At 33.1% G+C, this 17263-nt stretch overlaps 1 protein-coding gene across 1 annotated transcript; it reads left to right on the top strand.

Annotated features, from left to right (window-relative positions):
- Positions 1 to 1851: 1851 nt before the first annotated feature.
- LOC139499183 (uncharacterized) lies at positions 1852 to 15911 on the top strand. The gene is made up of 6 exons (XM_071287863.1): positions 1852 to 2010; positions 6670 to 6805; positions 8626 to 8808; positions 11237 to 11407; positions 12772 to 13191; positions 15166 to 15911. Exons 1-6 carry the CDS (start codon positions 1876 to 1878, stop codon positions 15402 to 15404), a joined length of 1284 nt encoding a protein of 427 aa, XP_071143964.1. The 5' UTR covers positions 1852 to 1875; the 3' UTR covers positions 15405 to 15911.
- The last annotated feature ends 1352 nt before the right edge of the window (positions 15912 to 17263 follow it).

The raw sequence follows: 17263 nt of genomic DNA, 5'->3' as shown, positions 1-17263 counted from the left end.
AACCAAAAGTTATTAATTATAGAATAGTGACAACTAATGCATGCCAATCCACATAGTAGTAAAGAATATTTGTTTGAAAATTTTATTAAACTTACTCTGAAAAATGCTCGAACTACTTGAATTGCATAGCTCATAATTCACGTGTTTACATAGTAATATAATATAGAAGCTAAATAGTATTTGCCTCTCAGTGTTAAAGACGCGATACTGGTCGTATGCTTTTTCGTGCGTATTGTTATGCGTTTACTTTTCTACATTGGCTAGAGGTATAGATTTAAAAAAATATGTTCAACTCCGCGGCATTTTTGCGCCTGTCCCAAGTCGGGAGCCTCTGGCCTTTGTTAGTCTTGTTTGATTTTTAATTTTTGTTTCTTGTGTATAATTTGGAGTTAAGTATGACGTCCATTATCACTGAACTAGTATATGTATATGTTTAGGGGTCCAATAAAGGACGCCTCATGGTGCATCGAAGACCTATTGGTGACCTTCTGCTGTTGTCTGTTCTATGGTTGGGTTGCTGTCTCTTTGACACATTCTCAATTCCATTCTCAATTTTATTGCATTAACTTACCAAATCATTAATTTAATTTAAGCCAGAACAGTTTGATACTGTTAATTATCTTTTTATTTCTTTATGTTTTAAAAATGTCCTATTAAGATTCGACTAAATACCCTCAATCCGATATCGTTTAGTAAATTCGCTACATCATAAATTATACGAGAAGAACATAGCCCATTAAATTGCCGACAACTGGTTTTAGACATGTGTTTATTTCCGATGAAAAGACCCCGTGAGGGAATCAATATAATTACCAACAAATGCCATCCTCAATGATCTATCAACAGTCTTGTACCTATATCTCTTTTTAATAAGTCTGTTTAAAGGTTTGGTAATCTTTTTAGGTGGAATCTCAATGTGCCTATTGATTCCTGCCTGACATATTTCTTTGTCATTAATTCGTTTATTAGGGGTTCGTTTTCACTATTGAAAAGTTTTAATTTTTCATACCAGAACCCTTAATCGATATAGTATGGATTTTTTGTTGAAGGCCGTATGGTTGCCTATAATGACTTTCAATTACTACATTTGAACTTTGTTGGATAATTGTCTCATTGCCAAACATACCACAAATCTTTATGTTTGTTTCCCTTTAATCTCAATGTTCCATTTAGGTTTTTAGGGAAACTGTCAAATTTAAATATAACAGGAAGTTTTCGTGAATTAACTCCAGCATACTATAATACATTACAGCTAAGACGAGCTTATATTACCACATGATTATATACGTACATAAAGTCAGCAGTAGTATATCATACACAGACATACAATAATTGAGGTGCTCAAAGTGGCTGTAATCTCCGTGTAAATATCTTTCTTTTTTACCTTTCTTCTCGTACAATGTGAATAATTTAACGAGATATCAAACAAATTCGAGCCAAGGTTCAATCAATTCGTCATTTTAACATGCATTTTTACTTATTTCTCCGTTAACATAGAACGGTTATAGAGAATATAACACCTCACAATAGAAAATAGTTATATATTTGTACACATTCTTCGATATCATAAAGATAAGAAATATATAAACAGAAACAACCTTTTCTCTGTCTAATAATGTTCCGTCACCGCGCCAGATATTAGATTCCTTCGACTCCAAACATTTTTTGCCGGGGTGGTTTAGACACAGTGGTATACTGATGTTAATAAAAAGATAACTTCCACCTGTCGTTTATCATGTATATATAAACAAACATTTAAACCACATCATATTTACAAAATTTATGAAACGAAGTATATATGATAAACATTATTGATTTATGTGACGCAAAATATTTGACAAAATAGTTACTTCCTGAATCTATCACGTGACAAATATGTACAGAAATTACAGGACAGACTATTCTGTGAAAGATTTTATTTCCAAATATCATACAAAGTTTCCCCTCCTAGCGGTCGTTACTCAAGGTTACCATGGAAACAGTGATTTGGACACATTTGCTACCGGACAGGTAAATATTATAACGTTTGACATATCAGGTATATACCATTCTATTTGAGGAGTTTTAAAAACAGACTTTATACAACACGGTGCGTCAGTAAAAGCTTATGTATACTTTTTGAGTTGTTTACTGAATGATTTAAATAAATCAATATGCTGAACAACTGTGTACTTACCTTACATTTGAGAAATGCTTCTGTAAGGTTTAACTTTTATGCCGTATCAAACCTTAGAAAAAATCTACTAAATACTTTAGTAATTCATTCATAAAATGTGCTTGTTAAAAATATTTATCCAGAGTTTCTTTTCTTTTTAAAATAATATTCACTGAATAAGCAATGATAATCTGTAATGGGATGTGGGCTAGGAATGTTGGTCCTCAATGCTCTTCAACCTCGTACTTTATTTGGCCTTTTTAACATTTTTGGATTCGAGCGTCACTGATGAGTCTTTTGTAGACGAAACGCGCGTCTGGCATATGTACAAAATTTAGTCCTGGTATCTATGATGAGTTTATTTGAATCTGATATTTTTTGTCTTCACCCAAAGCAAACCGGTGTGAAAACGTAATATCTGATCCGTGTGTTCGCGTTACTGTTGATCGGTAGAAATCATTGATTGTTCTTTGTTTAGGAAGAGAATTTATTTAAGAAAGAGCATATCCAACTTCTATCTCTTAAGGTGGTACCTAACACTACAGGGAGATAACTCTGTAAAATAAGCAGAACGTTTTAATGACGTTGTGTTCTTAAGGGAATATCAAGCTTCTCAATGATCAAAATAAGTGTTTGTCAAACTGCTATATAACCAGACTGAGTGTAATTTTTCTGATTAAACGGTTGGTTCAATTTTTTTGATTTTTTTATATTTTTGTTAAAGGGTCAAAGTAAATAATTTGTCAAAATTTTAAGAAAATTAAACGAGCAAAATTAATTTTAGTTCAGGTGTTAGGTACCACCTTAAGATGATATTTTGCAAATCCTTTGATTTTTAGAAAACAATTAAAATATCCAAAAATTTATGTTATTCATTCATTTGGATGATAGTGTTGCCAACATATTCATAATATACCACTTGCGACACAAAATTTTGCTACTGCTATTTCAGCTCCGCTAAAAATTTACTGGACATTTTGATTTTTTTAAATTTGTTTGGCCAAAAAATTGAGACATAATTAATAAGAAATGCTGAGTCCTTTTTAGCTCACCTGGCCTAATGCACCAAGTGACTGTTTCTCGTAACTTGGCGTCCTTTGTCCGTCTTCGTCCGTCGTCCGTCGTCGTTCGTCGTCATCCGTTAACTTTTACAAAAATCTTCTCCTCTGAAACTACTGTGACAAATTTAGCCAAACTTGACCACAATCATTATTGGTATGTTGTTGAAAAATGTGTCCAATGACCCGTTTCCCAACTAACATGGCCGCAAAGGCTAAAAATAAAACATAGGGTTATAATGCAAGTTGTGTGTCTTATTTTGAAAACCTGTATGAATAGAGACAATCTGACGGGGGAAAATGTTAAGAATGTTGGGCTCTACCTATCGTCCGTATACGTCAAAATTGTCAGATGACTCCTTATTACCTTTAAATGAGAAATTTACCATTTATTATTTCTATTTTGCCTATTATCTTGAAAACTTTAATAGATAAAGAGAACCAATCCATGACAAAAAAATATCAGCAAGACAAGTTCTACAAATAAGTTTCAAAGTCGAAATCGTCAGCCAACTCCTGCCGTTTGATGATGAGTTTTACCATTTTTTTTTTAGTTTTTGTCTTACTATAATAGATAGATAAAAATATAAAAATGAAAAAATATCAGCACGACAAGATCCACAATAAATCAATATAGAGGAAATCCTCTGACGTCTCCTTGGAACTATTGTCTTTTGAGACAACTCTTATCATTTTTGGGGGTTGATTTTACATCATAAACAATATAATAAATAAATAGACACTTTAAATCACAAAAAAAAAATTATCAACATGGTAAGATCAACCAATTAACCACATTCCGCCCATATAGTTAGAAGGTTGACACTCTTAATAGGAGTGTTTGTCCAGCCCCTTAAATAAGGATTAAGTTTCACCCTCTTTTGTGTATTGAGCAAACACTTAATAAGATAGCTAGAAACTACACATAAAATGATCAGCAATACAAAATCAACAGAACGGAGAGTTTTTCATGGATTTAATGTTGTCTACAATGTTGGAGCGTGTCCTTTGTTGACTATACACATATACCAAGATTAAGTCTGCATTTGTGAACTCGTGCCATATCGGTACGGTAGAAAATAACAACGATATAAACATTCATGCAAACAGTTTGTATAAAAACTGAAATTTTAAAATTGACATAGTTTCGTTTTATAGATTTGCAATTCAAAGTTGTATAACATTACCATGATTATATTATTGTTCCTTTACACTCATTGTCGATGTATACGGATATCCGTGTCCAATGTTCTATTACAATTTCCTCTTTTAGATATTCATAACTATAGAACAAACAACATTTTTTTATAGTTTTATTCATTATTTCCATTTGAAATTGATTCATTCATTGTGAATACTTTGCCAATTATTTCCCTCTCTCGCTAAAATAATATCGCTATGTCTCCAACTTGCATTAAACTTATTTCGACAAAGTCATATAGTATTTTGTCTGTTGCATGCTCCTTTTGTTTGTTTGTTTTTATATCAAGCTTTTAAAAGACAATTGCTTATTGTATATAAATAATGGAACTAAAAAAGCAGGAACAAATAAACATTTGTGTACTTTTTTCAGCTATAACCATTAAACATTTTTCGAAACATGATTCCCTTTGAATTTTTTTTTATAAATTTGACATGCACAAGGGTTGATATGAATTTAAAGAATGACTTTTATAATAAATGTTATGAAATTAGGAACATTAAGAAGAGGTTAGATGGTAAAATGTTTAATGGCACCAAATGGATATAGTCAGATTCTTAGTCTGGCAAAACGCAAATTAAAAACAAATCCACATACATTTTTGACCAAATAGACAACTTGTAGTCATATTCTTTTTTATTTCGAATATCAAAATTTTTATATCTGTGGATTTTACTACAACACTTTTAGTTGCAGCTCATGCTGATGGAATGTACATTAAAATTTAAAAAAAAATATATTTTCCCTTTCCCTTTCCCAGTGACAAGGGGGGACCCACGTCTACAACTGATTTATTGATAGTTTTATATTTGCAATCTGACTTAAGTCAGTTTAATACATACTGTAGTCTTAACTAAGTATTGTTTTACGGAGTGGTTCAACACGGTTCAGTAATGCCTTCCGAAATGCATTGAGTTAACCTTTGGAACAATGGATTATGTTCTTCTACTTCGTACTTTATGCGGCACTTTCAACTCTTTTGTTTCGAGTGTCACTAATGAGTCTTTTGTAGACAAAACAACCGTCTCGCGTATATAAGTCGGACCCTGGCAATAAGTTTACTTTTACTATTTTACAAAAAAAACCTTGTTACTGATTTTTGAACCCCCTTTGATTATAGAAATAGCTTAGGACAAGACCTTTGGCATCTACAGAGAATTTAAGGGTATCTTGTCGTTTTGTACTTGTTATTCGAGCTTCACTGGTGATTCTTCATTGATATATTTATTGCGTGCTGCTGGTGTATGTGTCCATGATATGGAAGTTTCCAAGAAGAAGTTTTTAAAAGTTAACAAAATTATTGTCAAGCTTCACAATGTATAGAAAGATCAGGTCTACTCATATTTGAAATTTAGAATATAAAGATAAAGTATCATATTTTGTAAAGACATACCTATTGTTGTCGTTGTTTATATAATGATTACAAGTTCATAAACACAAAATGATTCCTAAATAGAAACACCCACACCATGTTAAGGTGTCATAGCCATTACTTATATTCTGCGTACGTTAATGGTTAGTTGATTGAAAAGTACAATCATGAAATTACCGAACTCCAAGGAAGATTCAAAATCGAAAATCCCGTATCAAATGTCAAAATCAGAAACCCAAACATATCAAACGAATGGACAGCGAAAGCTTTGATATATTCTTTATTTTTACTGAAATCCGAAAAAATGAAGGTACTACTAAACAGAAATATATATGCAAATGACATAAACATAAAGAATACAACAAAAGAACTCTCCACTCTGTTCTTTTTATTTTAGCATCCCTTGATTATTTATTTCTTATGTTATGGTCCATTGCTGTCTATTCTTTTTATTAGAATGTAATTAAACTCTAGAATTTTCCCTTTTGAGCCGATTCTTGTCTATTCTCTATATTTGTTTTGTTCCTTTATTTGTTGGCTTGATTTGTCCATAATCTTGTTAAATATTAGACTGTATTTTTTTAGCTACGTCAAATAAGATCTGTTAAGTCAGCAACTTCATAAAATGAAACAAAACATTAGAGAGAAATTATGTCATAAACAATCAACTTCAAAATATTTATCGTACGAATCCAGCTTAAAGCTAACGTCTACAGCATTCATTGGTTTAGGCTTGGTGGTTTTTGGCACTGATATTTCTTGACTCACTGTCGTGGTAGTCTATGACGAAAGAAATAAGTGACATAATAAAAATTACATAATTTGCAAATTGATCTCAAACGAATTAGTTACAAATAAGAATGAATGTGTCTCTCTGTTTAAGGTAATACGGATACATTCCGTGAAGACAGTTCCACGAGTTATTGGAATAATTGCAAAAACTGAATGTTCCCGTACCACAAAAGCTTTAAGCTTACCGTTATCACCAAACAGAGACATTTGGATTAAAACAAGTAAAGGTAAGTATTTACAAAGTTCTACCTATAAATGTTTAACGACAAGAAATAAAACAAAAATGATACTAAACTCCAAGGTTATTTAAAAAAGAGGGAATTTCCTAAAACTGACAATATTTATAGATACCATGATTGAAATGCGTATTTACATTAATTTAACACTGATCAAAATTATAAGAATGATAAGATATGTTTTATAATACGCTTAAAGAAAACTAAAAGAAAAATTGTGTCACCGAACTTGTTCTCTTCCTGTGAAGTCGGCTTCATATCTTGACTCACATCTAGAAATTGACAATGAGGGTCGGTTGAAAACAAAACTTTACGACAAAAGAGATGATGTCAGCTTTCCAATTGTGAACTTTCCATTTCTAAGTAGCAACATTCCAGCAGCACCTGCATACGGGGTATATATCTCCCAATTGATACGATATTTCCGTGCTTGCATTTCCTATCATGATTTTCTTGATAGAGGGTTACTACTCACAAGGAAGCTATTAAACCAAGAGTTTCAAATGGTGAAGTTGAAATCATCCCTTCGTAAATTTTACGGACACCATCACGAGTTGGTTGACCGTTATGGAATAACCGTTTCACAAATGATATCGGATATGTTCCTTACGTCGTAACTACAATTCCCTTCCCTTTCATGAATGTGACCTACCGAATTAGACTATTTACCGGATTTGTAATCACATAAGCAACACGACGGGTGCCACATGTGGAGCAGGATCTGCTTACCCTTCCGGAGCACCTGAGATCACCCCTAGTTTTTGGTGGGGTTCGTGTTGTTTATTCTTTAGTTTTCTATGTTGTGTCATGCCATTGTGTACTATTGTTTTTCTGTTTGTTTTTTTTTTTTTCATTTTAGCCATGGCGTTGTCAGTTTGATTTAGATTTATGAGTTTGACTGTCCCTTTGGTATCTTTCGTCCCTCTTTTATCAGGTTATCGTCCGTTAAACGCACTAATCACATGATTTACAACTATGAAAAACGTAAAATATACGTCTTTAATCTAATAAATCTTAATTTCAAAAGTATGCTTTAAATGCATTGAACTTCACGAGTGAGAGGTTAAGCGCTACAAAACAAGGTTCTATCCACCATTTTCTACATTTAAAAGTGGCTGTACCAAGTCAGGAATATGACAGTTGTTGTCCATTCGTTTGGTGTGTTTTTCATTTGATTTTGCCATTTGATTAGGGACTTCCCGTTATGAAATTCCTCGGAGTTCAGTATTATTGTGTTTTACTTTTTACAAGCATCTGTAACAAACATCCAAAAATGAGAAATAGCAAAAATTTCAAGGAAATACACAACGTATGTTTGTGTTTTTGCTCTGTAATCTCAGGTGCTCCTGACTGGCAATTAGATCCACCTCTAGTACTTTACTGCAGAATTTAGTACTGTGAATAACTCATTCCAGTCGACCAGTTACAGATTACCCTGTTGAGACATTTGGCCTCATTCAATTTTGAGTTCATGCAATTCCCTCATTTTTAATAGTCTTCTCTTAATCGATTTGAATATCGGAAATCTACTGCCGTCTTTTTGTGTCTATCCGTTAGTAAGCCAATCCTGTGTAATTGCAAACTTTCACGTTCAATGACACATGAAGATAAGAGAATGTACAATTATCGATGATTTACTTAATTGTTGATGTCTTATAGTTGGTCAAAAGACATTTACTAATCCACTGTTCCATGGCGAATAATCATTAATCAATAAAGAAATAGGTGTTAGCTTATTTTTCTTAAACATCAATCTGTTTTTACACTAGATATAACTATATAATGAAAAGCTGTGAATAATCATTTAACAGGGAAACGGAAGTCACTTAGAAAAATAACAAGAAAAGGACAACTACCATGCGAAGGTTTCCTAACTAACGATGATCAGCTGGGCAAATATAATGACACTTCTTTGTTTCATCAAAAGTCAATACAACTTCTACTCGAGAGACAAGTAGAGCTACGATTTCTTCTGGCTAATCCTGTTAGCGGAGGTATGTCATTTCAACTTTTAATAGAGAGACAAGTAGAGCTACGATTTCTTCTGGGCAACCCTGTTAGCGGAGGTATGTCATTTTAACTTTTAATAGAAAGACAAGTAGAGCTACGGTTTCTTCTGGGCAACCCTGTTAGCGGAGGTATGTCATTTTAACTTTTAATAGAGAGACAAGTAGAACTACGATTTCTCTCGGGCAATCCTGTTAGCGGAGGTATGTCAATGGATCTTTTAACACAAAGACATGTAAAACAAGGACTTCTCCTGGGCAATCCTGTTAGCGGAGGTATGTCAATAGAACTTTTAACACAAAGACATGTAAAACAAGGACTTCTCCTGGGCAATCCTGTTAGCGGAGGTATGTCAATGGATCTTTTAACACAAAGACATGTAAAACAAGGACTTCTCCTGGGCAATCCTGTTAGCGGAGGTATGTCAATAGAACTTTTAACACAAAGACATGTAAAACAAGGACTTCTCCTGGGCAATCCTGTTAGCGGAGGTATGTCAATAGAACTTTTAACACAAAGACATGTAAAACTAGGACTTCTCCTGGGCAATCCTGTTAGCGGAGGTATGTCAATAGAACTTTTAACACAAAGACATGTAAAACAAGGACTTCTCCTGGGCAATCCTGTTAGCGGAGGTATGTCAATAGAACTTTTAACACAAAGACATGTAAAACAAGGACTTCTCCTGGGCAATCCTGTTAGCGGAGGTATGTCAATAGAACTTTTAACACAAAGACATGTAAAACAAGGACTTCTCCTGGGCAATCCTGTTAGCGGAAGTATGTCAATAGAACTTTTAACACAAAGACATGTAAAACAAGGACTTCTCCTGGGCAATCCTGTTAGCGGAGGTATGTCAATAGAACTTTTAACACAAAGACATGTAAAACAAGGACTTATCCTGGGCAATCCTGTTAGCGGAGGTATGTCAATAGATCTTTTAACACAAAGACATGTAAAACAAGGACTTCTCCTGGGCAATCCTGTTAGCGGAAGTATGTCAATAGAACTTTTAACACAAAGACATGTAAAACAAGGACTTCTCCTGGGCAATCCTGTTAGCGGAGGTATGTCAATAGAACTTTTAACACAAAGACATGTAAAACAAGGACTTCTCCTGGGCAATCCTGTTAGCGGAGGTATGTCAATAGATCTTTTAACACAAAGACATGTAAAACAAGGACTTCTCCTGGGCAATCCTGTTAGCGGAGGTATGTCAATAGAATTTTTAACACAAAGACATGTAAAACTAGGACTTCTCCTGGGCAATCCTGTTAGCGGAGGTATGTCAATAGAACTTTTAACACAAAGACATGTAAAACAAGGACTTCTCCTGGGCAATCCTGTTAGCGGAGGTATGTCAATAAATCTTTTAACACAAAGACATGTAAAACAAGGACTTCTCCTGGGCAATCCTGTTAGCGGAGGTATGTCAATAGAACTTTTAACACAAAGACATGTAAAACAAGGACTTCTCCTGGGCAATCATGTTAGCGGAGGTATGTCATGACAACTTTACAAAGAGAGACAAGTAGAGCTACGATTTCTCCTGGGCAATCATGTTAGCGGAGGTATGTCAATAGAACTTTTAACACAAAGACATGTAAAACAAGGACTTCTCCTGGGCAATCCTGTTAGCGGAGGTATGTCATGACAATTTTACATAGAGAGACAAGTAGAGCTACGACTTCTCCTGGGCAATCCTTTTAGCGAAGGTATGTCATAACAACTTTGAATAGAGAGTCAAGTAGAGCTACGATTTCTTCTGGCCAATTCTGTTAGCGGAGGTAGTGAATACAATATCTAATAGAAAGACATGTAAGACTACGTTTTCTTCTGGCAAATCCTGTTAGCGGCGGTATGTGAATATAATATTTAATAGAAAGACATGTAAAACTAGGATTTCCCTTTGGTAATCCAGTCAGAGGAGGTTATTTCTGTGAAATATACTGTTAGCTTTTTTAAATGTCACGTGATAATGAACGCTTATTTTGTTTTTCGTTTTTGATACTCTGATGACATGTTAGTTAAAGATAAAAGTCAAGCAATCAGGTATTTTTATGATTCTATCTAACATACAAGCCACATTATTAATTTAAGAAAAACATCGTTATGTTTTATCTGAACCGAACGCAAGACGGATATAAATGAGGAGCGAAAGATACCAAAGGGACATGCAAACTGACAGATCGAAAATAAACTGACAACGTCATGGATAAAAAAAGAAAAAGACAAATAAACCAAACACTAGTTCACGAAACCGAACATAGAAAACTAAAGACTCAGCAACACAAAACTTACCTTATCCTAGGGTGACCTAATGTGCTCCGGAAGGGTAAGCAGATCTTACGTTAATGGATATCTTTTATACCATTTTACTATTTGCTTTTAAACCCTCCATGTCATGCATTGTAGTTGAGTTGTTGAACCGTATCATAGTCTTACCAGAGTATTTACAAGATCTACGTTTGTCTGTTGTAAATGGTATCGAAGGATTAAACACAGAACAATGGAACAAGTTACAAACCTATATGGTAGAAGTTGTACAGACGTACATAAACTTTGACAACTTTAATTTTTCGGAAGGTGAAAATTATACTGAAATTTAGTTTGAAGTAACTAAGATATTAACAGAAATAAACGTCTCGCAGTAAATGATCGATTATAAACAGTTATCAAAAGTACCAGGGTTATAATTTAGTACGCCAGACGCGCGTTTCGTCTACATAAGACTCATCAGTGACGCTCAAATCGAAATATTTATAAAGCCAAACAAGTACAAAGTTGAAGAGCATTGAGGATCCAATATTCCAAAAAGTTGTGCCAAATACGGCTAAGGTAAAATTGTTTCAGAAAAAATGTTAGTTTTTGTCTCAATAGAATTTTTCCCACAGTAAGAAAAATTGTATAAGATACCGCGGAAAAAATATAACAAGTGCTATTTTGGTATGTCTAATAAGTAATGAGTTTCCTATTTTAGACACAAATTTTCCCATTACGTCAATGTCATTCAGACTCTTTCTTGACTTTACGTATGGAATGAAATAAGATCAGATAACTACGAGAATCATTTAGACATTTCCATAAAATATGATCAATCTGAAACTGAGATATGTAACGAGAGTGACGAAGATACCTTTTACTGCGAGATGTTTATTTTGCAATTTTCGGTAGACGAAATAATTACGATTGACATACTTGGGTATGACTGCTATGGATGATTACGACGACAAAAGTAGGCGTGTTATACACAATTATGAAGATAAATCTATTCAGATTCACGACATAACAAGTTTTAGTGGGGTTGACAGCCGAGAAATCGGCAAAACACGGAATTACGTTACCACTTGACATTTTTCTAAAATGCAAGTTAAGTACCTTGTATTATATTAAGATATATAGCTTTTTTTTTAGACAAGTGCCTGTGAAGTTATGTATAACAGATACTGTTAAGTCAGAAATTTGACAGTTGTTTTCCATTCGTGTCATATGTGTGAGCGTTTGATTTTGCTATTTGTAAATAGACTTTCCATTAAGAACTTTCCTTGGACTTCAGTATATTTAATAAGTTAAAAAAGAATAATGTTTCTTCATAGGAGAGAAAATCTATAAAGATATACAAAGCAAGAACATTTTGCTTGTCTGTCCTTTTATATTAGATATGACTTATTTGTCAGTCATGTGTGTGTCAGATAACATTTCGTCCCATGTTTTTGCTATCAATTATTTACTCATCCGATATCCTTCATGTAACTACATCGATAGCAGTATTGGAGTGTGCACAATAAAAAACATCATTGAGAGCAACAACTCAAAACGGATTAGGTTCAATGTATCAATATCACTTTATAAGTAAGTAAGTAAACATGAAATAAGTAAGCATGAAATAAGTAAGCTTTTTATTCCGATACAATGCATATTTATTGTACAAAGGTTATGTATAATTGTAGGTATAATTGCACTTCCGGATACCGACGATGAAACACACACCTTACACACCTATGAATATGTTTACTGTAATCCCTTGAATTCACAAGGGACTGCACAAAAAGAAGAATACGTCAGCTTACAGCCAAAGCCTTTAAACAATTCACAGGAACATATTTATCATACCATTCCGGATAATAATTGTGAATATCTATCATTTCAATCTTTGGAATGGAAACAGATGTTAAATATGGGAGACGATAAAGGCTCAACCGGAGGTTCATTACAAAATGCAGAAAATTTAACGGATAGCAATTCGTCAACAACAAAGGTAGTACCACCACCATTACCTCGCAAACCTATCAGACATAAAGTTGAAATATGTCCAGATGATGGTTTTGGTAAGAAATGTCATGCTTCGAACACACCACATTTAGAATCAGGTATATTATCTCACTATTCTTGAATATTTACTCGATTTTTTTGTTTGGTTCATAAATATAGTGTTGAGATTTTTTTTGAGAAAAAAAACCACTCTTAATCCAAACTATTCGTTTCAATAACACCAATGGAACTAACATGTTTTGTGTTGAATGATATACATTCAATGACTTGAAGCAACTACCAATCTTTCTGATAAGAGTTCTTAGAATATACTTACCCCTTCTCGTCCAATGAAAAGTCAGTTTTCTGCCCTCTAATTTTCATAGTACATGGTTTTCCATGCACTATGAAATGCTATACATGAATGACTTTTCATTGTCAGTTAATTATGAAAGTGAACTCTTAATAGCTGCACTAATGAAGTGTACAATCCCCTAAGACATTTTCCTTGGGAAAATAGCCTACTGATTAAAGGCGAAAGAGCAAAGATTAAAATAAAAACATTTTAAATTTTGCAAAATTTCATGTATTTTTTAATGGTACACATATAGAATACACAAAAAAAGTTGGTAAGGATAAATAAAAAGATATTTATTTAATTTATATAGCTTACATTTGAGGGAATTATTTTCTTTTTCTTTCAAAAAAACACAATGCAAGACTGATGACATATAAAGCAAAGGATTGCTTTCGGAGAAACACAATACATAGACAAACTATGTCAGTGCTTTTTCATTTCATTCATTGAAATGATCATTACCTATGTTTCATATTTAGTTCATTATAAAAAGTGAACTCTTATTTAGGTTTGAATATTACAATCGGAAAGGACAGTTTTGTAAGGTCACTCGTAAGTGTGAATATGTTCTAAATTGGTCAGACAATACTTGGTCATGTTTTATGAAGATTTAAGTCTTCATAAAACATGACCAAGTATTGTCTAACCTATAATTAGGTAATTACAATATTTTTCCATTTCTTTCAAAAATCGATAAAACTGAAACACATCCGGTTCACAAACAAAAAATTAGGGAAACACGTCATCTATAAGAAAAAACTAAACGAACGGCTTTAATACTGAACTGCGACATAAAAAAACGAAAACATACATAATCTATGTGATAACAACTGCCTTGATCTTGATCTGAATTACTCATGTTTTCCTTAGGAGTTTTGCTGCTCTGTTTCAAAATAGCAAGCTTTTCAAAAGACTGTTAAAAATTGATAGTATATAAATAAATGTACTTTAAAAGTAGAAAAATCTTGTTATGTTTTCATTGCTTTTGAAAGATAAAAACTGCAATGTTAATAACATGAAAAATCTAAAAAAAAATATTTCAAATAGCTTATATCTCGAAAACAAGCACAATGAACCCTTTTTTTTCTGCTTGTTTTGTTCATTTATTTATGCACTATCAATTTATGACAGTCTTAAAAAAGGCTTGTTATTTTGAAACAGAGTAGCGAACATCCTTAAGCATCTCAAGTCACACTGGTTACTAATGGTGTTAATATTGCTCAGTCTTTTATTTCATTTGTAAGGTTTAATATACCGTTTCCTCGGTTAGTTATTTTGTCATGATGTAGACAAATTGTCTTCGACTCATGAGTTGAATGTTCCTTTTGAATATCAAGCTTCAGTGGTTTTTTTCTCTATTCAAAGCACAAAAAGTCTTGAACTAAAGCAATTGAAATATATCCAATAAAATTGAGAAAGGAAATAGGGAATGTGTCAAAGCGACAACAACCCGACCATAGAGCAGACAACAACCGAAGGCCACCAATGGGTCTTCAATGTAGCGAGAATTTTCCGCACCCGTAGGCGTTCTTCAGCTGGCCCTTTAAAAATATGTATACTAGTACAGTGATAATGGACGTCATTCAAAACTCCAAATTATACACAAGAAACTAAAATTAAAAATCATACAAGACTAACAAAGGCCAGAGGCTCCTGACTTGGGACAGGCTCAAAATTGCAGCGGGGTTAAACATGTTTATGATCAAAATTACAAAACTTATTATTATAATTCCAGAGGAAGCCCCTCAAGCGGCTGATCAAAGTAATCAAATAACAGAAATGAGCATTAAAGATATTGGAAAAATCTTGGAACGTCTAAATTTACATGAATATGTGGACTCCTTTGCAGGCGCACTCGTAGATGGGATGATATTAAAAGAGTTCGATAAAACGACATTGGAGGAATTTGGTTTTAAATCAATAGAATCAATAAGACTTCTGAAGTTTATCCAGTGTGGACATATCCCTAAATAACTAACGTAAACTTTTCTGTGTTGACTAAATAAACTATAAAGAACCATCATACAAGTGGGAGTTAGTAATTATAAAACCAGACATAACCCAATATTATTATTGCAATATGTTTGTGTCGAGTCAGGAATCATTTGTATTCCATTCGTTTTTTGGTTGAGATAGTCAAACGTGTGATTATGTCAGGTTGTATAAAGTTTCCTATTTTTGATTATTTCTTATAACTTTTTGATTTTGAATCAATAGTGATACATGCGATTAAATATTCAAATGCAACATTGTTTGTAACGTTCATTTTGATTGGACATTGTTTGTAACGTTCATTTTGATTGGATAATATCACCACGCTTTCTTATGTTGTTTACAAATCTCTAGGCGTGTTTTATTGCGTGTTTATTTGCCTTGTATCCTTTACTCCTAGTTTATTTATTCCCTTACAAACATAATTCCATATTTATATTTTTGTAACGCTTAAGAAATATCTACAAATAACACAAATACAAACTTTATCCCAAATTCATATTCTATTTTTAAGAAATTTACCTGTGACATCACTTTTTTGTGGCGTTAATACATTTGCGTGACACACAGTTAATAATTATAGTGTGTTGCTTTGTGTGTGGAAGGTGTCTGTTTTTATTCAGGGGATTACTTGTTGTTATGTTCTATAATATAGTATTTCTTTGTAATTCTCTTTCCTAAGTGATCTTTTATTTATGTGTTCTGTTACCTGTCAATTAATGTTATCACCTTAGTCCTTTTTATAACATTGTCATATAGATGGGAGGTTTGGCTAACAACAAAAGCAGGTTCAATCCAACTTTTTTCTTGAAATTATCTAATACGAAGTCATCAATTTGGCAGTTGTTATCAAAGGATCAATTTCTGTTAACTATTGAACAGTGGTATGCATTTATTTGGAGTAGAACCATTTCTGAGGAAGATCAATCTAATTAGTTATCAAAGGTATCAGGATTATAATTTAGTACGCTAGACGCGCGTTTCCTCTTCATAAGACTCACCAGTGACCTTCACATCAAAATAGTTATAAAGCCAAACAAGTACAAAGTTGAAGACTACTGAGGACCTAAAATTCCAAATAGTTGTACCAAATACGGCTTAGGTAAACTATGTCTGGGACAAGAAAAATCCTTAGTTTTTCGAAAAATACAAAGTTTGATAACAGAAAAATTATAAAAATAACCATATATTTAATGTTCATGTCAACACCGAAATGCTGTTAGTGTGCTTCGGACGCAGCAAATGAATATTTCATAATAATTTGTCCTTCCGACGGTTTTGATTTGAGCAACCCTAACGAATCTTGTATTAGTGCAACCTCACCTGACGTTCTAAATCACGAGCCAACCAAGTATCTACACTTTTTTTCTTTTTAAGAAAAAGCATACATTACCACAAAAGAATAAATAAATTGTTTGCTATCATTTATTGTTCAAATTTTTATCAAAACTTTAAATTTTATGACATGTTTTATCTTAAATAAAACCTTCATTAATGAACTATTTAGGGATTTGTTCGTAGTTGTAAATTCTTAAAAGTGAAAGAGAAAAATCAACTAGCTCCAAGGAAATTTAAAAACAGAAATTTTAATGTCAAAGTGCAATATCACAATCTCAAACATCAAACACATCAAACAAACTGTCGTATTCCAAACTACAAATTCAGAATCTGACTTTGACCTTTTACCTTGACTCCATTGTTTTGGGAGGGGACTAAGGACCTCAACTCTAAAGACCTCAGATCTCTATCACTTTTGGTTTACCAATTGCAATAACATTTTTCTTATATAAGATACGGCTAATTTTCGGCTAATTTGGTAAGTTTCAAAATCGCAATAACTG

Source organism: Mytilus edulis, chromosome 12 (assembly GCF_963676685.1).
Source record: "Mytilus edulis chromosome 12, xbMytEdul2.2, whole genome shotgun sequence".
In the NCBI taxonomy this organism is placed as follows: Eukaryota; Metazoa; Mollusca; class Bivalvia; order Mytilida; family Mytilidae; genus Mytilus; species Mytilus edulis.
Note: the sequence above shows the minus strand (reverse complement) of the source record. Positions and strands in the feature narration are given on the sequence as shown.